This window comes from Drosophila simulans, unplaced genomic scaffold, assembly GCF_016746395.2.
Source record: "Drosophila simulans strain w501 unplaced genomic scaffold, Prin_Dsim_3.1 Segkk87_quiver_pilon, whole genome shotgun sequence".
Classification (NCBI taxonomy): domain Eukaryota; kingdom Metazoa; phylum Arthropoda; class Insecta; order Diptera; family Drosophilidae; genus Drosophila; species Drosophila simulans.
The window spans coordinates 1,530,379-1,543,505 of NW_025416883.1; the positions used below are offsets into that span (position 1 = coordinate 1,530,379).

The 13,127-nt window shown below is 40.3% G+C and overlaps 1 protein-coding gene across 1 annotated transcript in view; it reads right to left on the reverse strand.

Moving 5' to 3' along the window:
- Positions 1-4,539: 4,539 nt before the first annotated feature.
- LOC27206887 (kinesin-like protein KIN-14I) overlaps positions 4,540-13,127 on the reverse strand; it is a 145,580-nt gene continuing 136,992 nt past the window's right edge. The window contains exon 3 of the mRNA XM_039298330.2: positions 4,540-4,694. Within this exon, the coding sequence (XP_039154264.1) occupies positions 4,683-4,694 (12 nt within the window). The 3' untranslated portion in view covers positions 4,540-4,682. The remainder of the gene's footprint in view (positions 4,695-13,127) is intronic.

Sequence of the window (13,127 nt, forward strand, 5' to 3'; positions counted from 1 at the left end):
GTGTGCAGCGGAGTGGTAGAATTTTTAAGGCTGCTGGATCTATGCGATCCAGGCCTGGAGATTTGCTGTTGTTAAGTAGGGCGATCTCCTGCGCGACCTCCTCTGGGTTGACTGGTTCCAACGGCGGGCTGGAAAGGCTTGGACTGTCAAGAAATCTGGTGGTTTCGGCACGCTCTTCGGCAGTGCAGCAGTCGAACGGTGAGAAGGCGTTGAAGAGGTGTTCGGCGAATCTATCCGCTCTGCGCACTGCAGATACCTTTTTAGCCGGTCGTTTTATGTGGCGGGTGACGTTCCGGATCCCCTGGAGAGTTCCTCGAGGAATCTGGGGAAAGAGTCCTGGAGTAGGCTGAAGATCTTTTCCTTTAGCTCCTTTGTGGCGTGATTGAGCAATGTTTTGTCTCTTGGATTGCGCGACAAGAACCAGACTCTCCTGAGACGCCTCTTTTTAGCCACTAAAGCCGCAATTTCCGGGGACCAGAGGTGAAGATCTCTGCTAGATGTTCTCGCAGTAGTTGGGGGCGGTGGGCTTGTGAAGCTTTTTATATTTCTCTAGTGAGATGTCCGATGGCTTCGTCAACGTCCCTGGGTGTATTGAGGAGGGAGTTCTAATTGAGGGTGGAGAGCATCCAGAACGCGAACTTGGTGGCGTCGGTAGAATCTGTTGCCTAAGTTAAGTTGGGATAATGACGCGATGACCCCACATTTTACAGTCATTTACAGACAATTCATTGGCCTTATTGATGAAGCTACCAAATATATTTTTATTTAAGTTTTGTAGTGATCCAAATTTTAAAGATTCACAAACTTTTGATAAGATCGAATCATGTCGTGCATGGACTGTTTGATTGTATATATCTGATATATCTGCTTCATTCGACAAACCTTTAATGTGTTCAATTGTGAATTGAAAACCTGATAAGATTAATGCCCACTTTTGCAATTGTGCAAATGCCATAAGTGGCAATCCTTTCCTAACTCCAAATATACCTAAAAGAGGTTTGTGATCAGTTTTCAAAATGAATTTCACACCTAACAGATATTGTTTCAATTTCATTACGCTATATACAATAGCAAGAGCTTTTTTATCAATTCTGCTGAAATTGATTTCACTTTTTGATAGAGCCCTTGAAATGAATGCAATTGGTTTTAGACCATCTGAGAATTTGTGTGCTAAAATACCTGAAACTACATAAAAACTAGCATCTGTCGTAAGTACAATTGGTAAATCAGGATTATAGTGAGCTAACACCTGAACAGAAGTTATCTGTTCTTTTATTTTGTTGTATGAGTTTTCTCAACTATCGGACCATTGCAATTTTACGTCTTTTTGCAATAATTTATACAACGGACTCATTATCTGTGCAAAATTATTTACAAATTTTGAATGGTAATAGTAACCCTGTCTTTGTTTTTGCTCAGACCGTTTTTATCGATTGAAAATCCCAAATAACGGATCTTCGACTTAAAAAATTCACATTTATTGACATTTAATTTAAGTCCTACTGACTTCAACCTTCTAAGCACAAATTTAAAATTTATTATATGTTCCTGCAAACTAGCACCAGTCACAGTAATATCATCTTGATAAACTACTATGCCTTGTATGCCTTGAAACAAAAATTCCATTGTCTTTTGGAAAATAGCAGCTGCTGTCTTAACACCAAAAGGTAATCGCTTAACTTTTAAAGACCAATGTGTGTGCTCCAAGTACATCTTAGTTCAGATTCTTCACCTAAGTGTAGTTGATTATATGCGTTGCTTAAATCAAGCTTTGTATATAATGTGCCTCCTTGAAGTGCTGCAAATATGTCGTCTATTCTCGGTAATGGGTATCTAACATCACCACATATTCTTATATCACCATCGGGTTGGCACCAATGGAGTTACCAAATCAGAACTGACAACTTCTTTTTCCATGCTATTGGCAACTGCTTTGGTTTGAAAAATATTGGCTTAGAGCCATATTCTAAATGCAATGTTACTTGACTTGCGTTGAATGAACCTAAATCGGTTTTAAATACTTTCGAAAGTCAATTTTAAATTTGTTCTGTAACTACAGAGTATTGTTCGTTCACATTTATGCTGTTTACCTGTATTACATCAAAGTTAAAGGCTGTTAAAAATGTCCTACCAAGCAAAGCTGGACTCGTTGTATTTGTAACTACGACTATCATTTGTTTTTTTTATGTCTCGGTATTCAATCAATGCATCGTACTCACCAACAATTTCGATAGTGTCACCATTATAATTTACAGACGCCACCTTACATTTTCTTAGTGTCCGCTTCATAATTGCTTTTTTATATTTTGCTTTTGGAATAAATGTGCTTTTCATTTACAAACAGTTGCCAGATGCCCTCTTTTGCCACAATGACGACAGTCATAGCCTTTGTATTTGAATTCATCAGAGTTATGGTTTCGCCAGCCACAATGCGTACATGCCTTTTACTGCATGCCTTTATCTTTGCCATCCGTCTCGTTGCGATTGCCTATGCTTTCGTTGTGTTTCGCCCTTGAAGTTATCGTTGTTGCTTCTATGTACGTAGTTCACGTTCTCTTCAGCTCTCTTAGCGGTAATCTTCGTCTCCATTATCATTGCTTTTCTCAACGCGTCCGACAGAGATAAATGCTCGTTTTCTTCACATAACCGTTCAAACATTGCACTTGGAAGACTCATGATGAATTGGTTTAAAACAAACTTGCCAAACTTGCAATTAAATGCTAACTGTTTGGCACGTGCATACCAACTTGCATCGATTTCATTTTCACATTTTGTGGACATGTGAAATGTATTTATTTTCCGAAACACTAGCATGAGCAATATTTCAATGAAAGCAATGAGTGTGGACTGCACAAGCTATGTAGGACAGTGTACGGGTGTACGGTACTGATCCAATAGATTTTAGTTCCGATGCCTTTTGCATGTTTTCTTCACTGATATTTAATTCGCACGAATAGATATACAATTTTTCTTTCCATACCGAAAATGGTTCACTTTCTGGATTGAATTCAGGAATTCTGATCATTTGGCAGAATTTTTGAAGAGATGGTGATTCGGTCATGTTGGCAGTTCTTCCTTTTTTTACGCTCATGAAATGATAAATAATAATAAAGGATCAGTAGACAAGTCTACCCGTCAATCCATCTGTCAGTCTTTCCGTCTTCCAGCCCTGGCTCGAGAGAGGAAGGCAGCCCTGGATGGAGAGGCAGGAGAGAAATAAGGCAGTTCGGAACGAGACGATGAAGGGAGAAGGCGGAGAAGAGCGATTTTTTCTTTAATATCATTCAATAATACTCAAAAATTATAATAAACTCTTTTCAAACAAACTATAATAAGCTCTACATAAATGCTCTCATCTCCGGAACTATAAAAACGGAAAAGTTAAGATTAAGCAGTGTTGGGCTAATAAGTGGTTTTATTAGCCTTTTTTTTTGGAAAATAAAAGACGAGTTTGTGTTAGCGAATTCGAACGATTTATTCTCTTGCTTTTTCGAGAAATTTTTGGCCGCGATGCGTTTGCTTGGGTTATGAAAATGCGGGTGCTTTTCGGCAGATTGTACTGCCGTTTTTTAAACCATAGCCACTCCCAAGAAACCTCCGAAAACTGCCATGCAAATACTTTTGTATTACATGACATGTATTAATTTTTTGTTCGCATTAAAAACGTTTTGTTTGTTCGTCCCACAAAATTTATAAATTGTGTAATATAACGATCAAGAAGAAGACAAGGTTTTTAATATCAGCTTTATTAAATTTATTACTCAGTATGGACTCCGATGAGCTGAAAACGAAACCTGTACAGGCTTGAATGCGACCTAGGATATAATGGTGGCGAGGCAGCAAGTTGTGTCGTCAGTTTAGGTCACGCCGGAGCTCTTCTCAGAACCACCTTTGCAAAACACACGGAAGCGTACGTCTGTTAGGACCACTCCTAGTAAAGGAGACCAACCCCTGACTCCACAATCCCTTTCTGACCACGCCAAATCCATGCCGTTCCAGCTTGCAGTATCCTCACTGTGTGGATCGGACGACATTTGTCACTCAGCGCGTTCTCACGAACTGTTTTTTAACTGACTAGTGTCTTAGTAAGCGTTCTCAGTGACTGCCTTCTTGTTCGCAGCACTGTACAAAGACACAAAATCAAAACTTGCAAGCAAGCTGTTAAATGTACCTAAAATTGTGCACAAATCAGAATAGATGCGAATGGAGTTATGATAGTGTGTGTGTGCAAATAAAGTTATTAAAGAATTATGTAACAGTATAGAAACTTCGGCTTCCCGAAGTCTAGTTTTCATTCTTAACTAATTTGAATTCCCCGTTTAAATCCGGACACTATGCGAATAATTTTACATCGGTTTTCTTTTGGTTTGACAAATTAAGGTGAACGGTACATACATTTTCTGCAAATCGTGCGTATTTTCCTTCCTCAGACAAAAAATCACTTGAGCATCTTTTCAAATGAGCTATTAGGTATTTTCGAACAGCCTTCATTGACGGCAAAATGACGCTGCATAAAACACTTAAAAGTGCCCAGTTTTTTAAATTTACTCTTGAATTTGCATCTGGATGATCCGTGGTCTGTTTTATCACTTGCAGATAAAGTTCATTTAATAATGATTCCTTTTTCATACATTTGTCCATTATTGATTGAATTATTCGAACATGTTCATCTTCTGCTCGGCTTATGGATTCGCCTGTAAGAAACAAATTATTAGGCAGCAGAAATAATATGATCTGTGAATTTGGAGAGCATAAATAAGTTGCATTCAGTGGTACTACATATACGAGACAATTCGAACATTAGTGAGCCCACTTTGCTGTATGGTATTTTTACCCGTTACTCGTAGAGTAAAATGACATACTAGATTCGTTGAAAATTATGTAACAGGCAGAAGCAAGCTTTTTCGACTATATAAAGTATAGTGACATATCCATGTCCCTTAGACTTAAGCACACGCCCACAGACGCCTACTAAGAACAAATGTCACAAAATGGAAAAAACCCAAAGCAAGGCCAAATGGATTAAACCCAAAATTGTCCAGAGGATGAAATCGAAAACCCCAATCAAATCACCCACCTGTAAACAAAATATCCGTTGCTCAATTTTGTGAAATCAGCATGTATCCACGTTCCAAGCCCAGACTCACAAGCTCGAAAGCAGAATTTTGAATTTCAATAAATAAAATCGATAAAATCTAAGAGTTATATGTTATATTATATTTGAATTATATTTTTTGACTTATGAAAATTGCAAACTTGTAATTGTATATGTCGGCGCATACTTTTGTAAGCTAGTGTATGTGCTAGAATATTTCACAAGAATAGTAATTCCATCATTTTGGGAAATTAATGGTATTTCATCATATTGCATTATGTGTTAGAATATTCCAGAAGAATAGTAATTTCATCATTTTGGGGAAATCATTGGTATTTTATCATATTGCATTATTGCATACTGCGTTGCTATTGGTCGGCTATATTTTTATAGCTTTGGCATCTCCCGTTTCAGCGCGGCGGCAGCGTGTGGTCGCTGTCGCCGAGTGTGGTTCGAAGGTTAGCACGGACAAGAAGTGAGTGACACAAATTAATTGTGTGTAGACCTTCGGTGCCTTCGAAACTCGCTGCGTGAAATGGAAAATAATAATTGTGCTCCGACTTCAGAAGTGGGATCTGGCTCGCTGCCTAACACCATAGATGGGCCGTGGTGCGTTTTAATGGAAATGCAAAATAAAAACTTGATCGAACTTGTTAAAGCAATAAAATCAACGGCATCCGAAACAACAAACAAAAATACTGAGGTGTTACCTAAATTCAACGCGGACCTTTTTGGCGCAGACGCAACGGCGTGGTGCTCTACGGCAAATATAATTTTGGCTGAATCAACTATAAAAGGCAGCACGTTAGTTATGGCTTTAAGTGCAGCGATGGAAGGAAGCGCGTCGCAGTGGTTTGCTCAAATATGCTATCCGGAAATAACTTGGGCCGAGTTTAAGGAACTTTTCGTGCAACGTTTTGCTAGTGTGGAAACTCCAGCGGCTATGTTTTTAGCAATGCTAGCAGGTTGCCCAACTGACGGCGAATGTTTCTCCAATTATGCTAGTCGCATGATGACGTCGCTTATTACGAAGTGGCGTGAGATGGATGTGGAGGAAATAGCTGTTTCTGTGACGCTTGCTAAGTTGTCTCAAGTAGATAGCAGGCTGCAACGATTAACATTTACTTCAAATGTGCGCACAAGAAGTGAATTACACACTGAGCTTAAAGCATTTACGTTTAATAAACGAAAGAAAACTCCGCAAGAACAAATGCCTCCAGCTGACATAAAGCGCCAGCGACTTTCAACAATGAGATGCCATTTCTGTGGAAAACTCGGTCACAAGATGATCGAATGTAGAGCTAAACAGCAGCAGCAATTTTTATCTAATGCCAGGGACAGCAACGACATGAACCCTTTTGGTCACCGTCAAAAATCGGATGTGACTTGTTTTAATTGTGGCGAGAGCGGTCATATTTCAACACACTGCAGCAAGCCCAAAAAGGACAAAGGCACACATCAAGTGAAAAGGTTGGAACTATGCGAGGTTGTTGAACCCAAGGGAGAGATGGTTCATCAAGGCGAGACATTTTCAACAACAACAACTCAGAGCCCACTCGTTCGTCAGAAATGCCTAATTCGCTGGAATAGAGCAAGGTCCCGAAAAGAAGAGGTACAAAATGCAAACACCGATTAGATGCCATAGTTGTGGTAAACTCGGACACAAGGCAATGGAGTGCCGAAAGGGAAGATCAGAAGAAAAGAACGAGAGAAACGAGACGAGACCAGGCGATAGCAGCGGCAGATCTAAAGTTACGTGTTTCAAATGTGGCAACGTTGGACATATTGCATCGGCGTGCAGGAACAGCCACAGCGAATATAACCATAGAGAGGAGAGTCGACACGTGTGCGGTAATTCAGCAGAACGGGACAGCAATATAGTTTGGTGAGCGGTTTCCATTTTTCTTTGATTCTCGTTCCGAATGCTCGTTAATAAAAGAGACAATTAGTGAGAAGAGACGCTATAATCTTGTAGTTTTGAGACGCATAGGCGACAATGTTGTCAAGAGTAATTTGCAAATTCTGTCCACTGTAATAATTTCTGGATTCAATCTTGAATTGTTATTTCACGTAGTTGATAAGAAATGCCTTAAATACGATATGATGATTGGGCAAGATATTTTTCAGCTTGGTTTTGGAGTAATGTTAAAAAGTAACAGGTTGGATATTTACAAAACACAAACGGTATTGTCCATAAATGACGATAGCATGTTAAATAAGGTCGACTCAATTTTTAGTGATAAATCAAAACTTAATGCTATATTGGCCAAATATTCAAATGGGCTTTGTATTGACTATCGTGAATTGAACGCAAATACAGTGTCAGATAAGTATCCCTTGTCGTTAATATCAGACCAGATTGATCGCTTACGTGGCGGAAAATATTTTTCCAGTTTGGATATGGCCAGTTGTTTTTATCAGGTGCCAATTCACCGCGATTCTGTTGAGAGAACAGCTTTTGTGACCCCTGAAGGTCAATATGACTTTTTGGCAATGCCGTTCGGATTAAAGAATGCGTCATCTGATTTTCAGCGTGCCATAGTCCGAGCCCTGGGGAATTTAGTTAATACCTATGCGGTCTATATTGATGATGTGTTGATTGTCTCAGATTCTGAAGAGGAAGCTTTCGAAATGATTGAAGCTGTTGAAAGAGACAGTAGCGAAATGATTGAAGTTGTTGAAAGAGACAGAAGCGAAATGATTGAAGCTGTTGAAAGAGACAGTAGCGAAATGATTGAAGCTGTTGAAAGAGACAGTAGCGAAATGATTGAAGCTGTTGAAAGAGACAGTAGCGAAATGATTGAAGCTGTTGAAAGAGACAGTATGGATGCCTGAAGGGCTAATATTGAAATTTGTAATTACATTAACAAGTGCAAGGCAAATGTCTTGATCGTGGCGTGTTGCGCATTAGATATGAATATGAAGAAAATTAATTATGTTAAAGAAAAGAAATATTTATTGGAAATTTAAATTTGGAAATTTGATTTGTCAATTTGCAAAATTTTTTTTTAAATGATGTAAAAATAGTTTTACAATATAATTATAGAGAACGAATCATTTTGGTAATACTTCACGAGGACGTGTAAAGGTCAGGATGGCCGTGTCGGCGCATACTTTTGTAAGCTAGTGTATGTGCTAGAATATTTCACAAGAATAGTAATTCCATCATTTTGGGGAAATCATTGGTATTTCATCATATTGCATTATTGCATACTGCGTTGCTATTGGTCGGCTATATTTTTGTAGCTTTTGCATCTCCCGTTTTAGCGCGGCGGCAGCGTGTGGTCGCTGTCGCCGAGTGTGGTTCGAAGGTTAGCACGGACAAGAAGTGAGTGACACAAATTAATTGTGTGTAGACCTTCGGTGCCTTCGAAACTCGCTGCGTGAAATGGAAAATAATAATTGTGCTCCGACATATATATATTCTTGATCAGGGTCAATAGCGGAGTCGATCTGGCCATGCACGTCTGTCCGTATGAACGTCTCGTTCTCAGAAACCATAAAAGTCAGAAGGTTGAGATTAAGCATACAGATTCTAGAAACGTTTCGCAAGTTTGCTTACCTTTTTTGCCACGCCCACTCTAATCACCACAACCCGCCCAAAATTTCCACGCCCACACTTTGAGAGGTTTGCCAAAAAACCTTATGCCTCGCCCACTCTAACGCCCTAAAACCGCTCAAAACTAACACGGTCACATATTTGAAATTTTTTTTTTTGATATTTTTGCATAATTTTATTTGTCTGGTATATTTATATCAAACGGCCAAAAACCTTATAGAAGCGCCCAGTCGAACGCTCTCAAACAGGTCAAGCTGCAACGCCCTTACATTTGAAAAATGTATTTTTCTTCGTTTTGTTGTTTGTCTTGCCAATTTTTATCGGCATACCAAAAACACTTTAGCCACGTCCATAAAGATAAAGACGACACGCTTATTCCGCATACTTGTACATAATTGTCTAGTTAAAAAGTTGCTGCTTGACTCGCTAATGGGTGAAGGTGGCTGTTTTATGGCATGGCTAGCCTAAGATGTCATACATTGTGGCCAGGCGCTCGGCCAAGGTTGGCGGGAATCGCCCACTTGGGTCTTAAAACCGTGCAGAATTTTGAAGGAAATATATATAATAGGTACTGTATCATCTGATGCAGATCCTGCGGTGGGTTAAACCAGGAGGCGATGGTATCGCGGAAGAATATAAAGTCTGCTACCACGCCAACTGGATTCACCGTGATCATATGATACATTCCACGGAAGGCTGAGTCCTTCTCATCAGTGTCTCGTATGTGCCGCAACGATGCATTTTTCAATAAAAGTGTTTGAATGACGTTTTCCTCACCTTCACCAACAAAACGGTCACGCCCACACTTTTGAACAGCTTATACAATTTTTCCCACTTTATTCCCCAATATCTATCGATATTCCTGAAAAATGATGAAATTTCTAGATCGCACTGTAATCTGCTGTTGCTAGTGTGCTTTGTGTTTTCATCTTCGTTCTTGAAGCCTTCTTGCACATAACCAGAATCCAATTTCGATCAATTAATACCACTTCAATTCAGTTTTATTTGATTAGGTGTTTCTTTGTTATTTGCAAGCAGAAAATGTTGAACTCCCTTTGATGGGAAATGGTTGAGTGAGTTAATATCTAATCGGTCGCGGCTGCACTGCCCGCCGCGGCTCGCAGCATATATGTTAACACAAGCCAACGAACTAGAACAGTTGGCTCAGTGTATGAAACATAATATAAAAGTGTTGACCCAGCATTGGGCCGGAAACCCGTGCGCAGCCGACTAACACAGCGTATTTGCGTGGCCGCTGCGCGTCTTTGTTTGCTTTATGAATCCTTTTAAGTTTCAGTTTGAATTTGCATTTACCAGAATAAAGAGCGGTCTGCTCCCCGGACTCTCTGGAGCAGCCAGCGATGGAAGCCCTTCACCTCTGGAGAAATCCTGAGGACGACAGCATCGCAAGACGGTGTCAATCTTTAAATAATTGGCGCTCAACTAGTGGTAAAAACCACCACCCACCATCACCAACACCGCCCACACAGCTTCTAAATTTGCCGCAAAGCAAAAGACTGCGGCGCGGGAAAAGTGAAGGGAATAAGTGACGAAATAACACACACACCGAAAAAAATTATCATTTATATTTCCATTCGATTCAAGCGCGGCATTCGACGTTGCAGCCTTTGTCTGAGCCTATGGAGGTCGATCCCTCATTTTCTAAATTGCTGCATCCGACCCAGGCAAATGGCTACGAGAATAGAAGACCAGCCACCTCTGAGTGCGCAGGCGAAGTGAGGAAACAGCAAAAAATTAACTTCATTACGCAGAATGCGGAAGAAAAGACGGCACATGCCGCCGCCGCCTCCAAAGCGGAATCGAAAATAGACGACGATGCCATTGCCGAGTATGATTCTGACTACGTAAATTTTTTAGGGTAAAATCTTTGTTACCCGTCATCAGACGAAGAGTAGCAGGGGTACCAATGAATTTCCTTCTAGACACCGGCGCGTCAAAATATTTTATCCGACCTCGCAAAGAGCTAAAGGGTATCCGCCCGGTGGACTCTCCTTTCGAAGTTCACTCAATTCATGGCGCCACCACTGTTAATTTTTTAATTTGAAAGCGACTTTTTTCATTCTACCAGATTTTACAATATTGGACGAGATTATCGGCGCCGATCTGTTAGCACACGCCGGCGCATCACTTCGCCTCGCTTCCGCCCAACTCAAATGGGGTAACGAGGTTGAGAAGATTTCATTCCATACGTCATGTATGAACTCCGTGTATACGTGTATATACACTCCGTGTATACATGTATACGTGTTTTTTTTAGCTCCGATTTTTATTTTGTATTTGTAAAACCAGCCAAGGTTTATAATAATTAAAATTTAATATCATATATTGTAAACATAATTATTAAAGATCCGTTCGCTTCGGGAGTGATTCTTTGTTATTTGTGCAGTAGCTTAAACAAATATACAAAGTCTTTTGCATTTTTCGTCTTTGTCTTTTGTTTACTCTCCCTTTTGTGCGTTGTTCGTAGAGCTGTTTGGTGTTGTTTTTTTTGCATGCACATAAACTGCACTGTGCACTTATTCTCTCGCTCTCACTCTCTTTCGCTCTTTCGCTCCCCCACACAAAATCTAAAATTTCTGAGCGTGTAGACTGCTCTAGTGCGGTTCTTTTAACAGCTTGCTTGAAAGTTTTTCTTGTGTTTTCGTGCACAGTGGTCTGATTTTAGACAAATATGGAAACAGTTAATGTTGTCTGCTTTTATAAAAATTGCTGCCAGGTTATAAAACCTGAGCAGCCAAAAATGACTTGTGGGCTATGTGATAGAATGGTGCATACTAAGTGTGCTGGTTTTAATGGCCGTACAAGTGATGACCTAGGAAACAGCAAAAAATTAACTTCATTACGCAGAATGCGGAAGAAAAGACGGCACATGCCGCCGCCGCCTCCAAAGCGGAATCGAAAATAGACGACGATGCCATTGCCGAGTATGATTCTGACTACGTAAATTTTTTAGGGTAAAATCTTTGTTACCCGTCATCAGACGAAGAGTAGCAGGGGTACCAATGAATTTCCTTCTAGACACCGGCGCGTCAAAATATTTTATCCGACCTCGCAAAGAGCTAAAGGGTATCCGCCCGGTGGACTCTCCTTTCGAAGTTCACTCAATTCATGGCGCCACCACTGTTAATTTTTTAATTTGAAAGCGACTTTTTTCATTCTACCAGATTTTACAATATTGGACGAGATTATCGGCGCCGATCTGTTAGCACACGCCGGCGCATCACTTCGCCTCGCTTCCGCCCAACTCAAATGGGGTAACGAGGTTGAGAAGATTTCATTCCATACGTCATGTATGAACTCCGTGTATACGTGTATATACACTCCGTGTATACATGTATACGTGTTTTTTTTAGCTCCGATTTTTATTTTGTATTTGTAAAACCAGCCAAGGTTTATAATAATTAAAATTTAATATCATATATTGTAAACATAATTATTAAAGATCCGTTCGCTTCGGGAGTGATTCTTTGTTATTTGTGCAGTAGCTTAAACAAATATACAAAGTCTTTTGCATTTTTCGTCTTTGTCTTTTGTTTACTCTCCCTTTTGTGCGTTGTTCGTAGAGCTGTTTGGTGTTGTTTTTTTTGCATGCACATAAACTGCACTGTGCACTTATTCTCTCGCTCTCACTCTCTTTCGCTCTTTCGCTCCCCCACACAAAATCTAAAATTTCTGAGCGTGTAGACTGCTCTAGTGCGGTTCTTTTAACAGCTTGCTTGAAAGTTTTTCTTGTGTTTTCGTGCACAGTGGTCTGATTTTAGACAAATATGGAAACAGTTAATGTTGTCTGCTTTTATAAAAATTGCTGCCAGGTTATAAAACCTGAGCAGCCAAAAATGACTTGTGGGCTATGTGATAGAATGGTGCATACTAAGTGTGCTGGTTTTAATGGCCGTACAAGTGATGACCTAGCAAAGGGTAAAAATCTAAATTACTGTTGTGATGCTTGCCTTGTGGTTGCGAACGAGATGAAATCGTTTATGCGCCAAACTAAAGGTGGCTTGAAAAAACTGATCAACAGTTTTCGCGTAGCTAGAGATAGTTTTCGTCGAGCCGATGATCTTCTTTCCGCGCTTAATTCACAGTTTAATGGCCTTAAGCTCTTAGATGAATCTCCACAGCGCATAAAAGCCGCTGGTGGTAGGCTGCCTAAGGCCCCGCAACCACGGGCAAATGATCAACAGGACTCCAAAACTGATCAGCTGTCAATCGCAACAAATCTGCATATGTTGCTAAGATAGGCAGCTAAAAAAGATTCGGAGCAATCCGATCAATCCGCTTTGGAGGGAGCCCACCGTGGGATTACTAAAGATTCCGAATCATCTGCACTGGTCTCTCAACCAGTGATTCTACCTATCCCGATTAGTTTACCACCACAAGGGAACATTGAGTCCGGACTACCGGCACAAGTTGGCACCTCAGAAATACAGTCTGCAGGGCCAAAACCCCTCG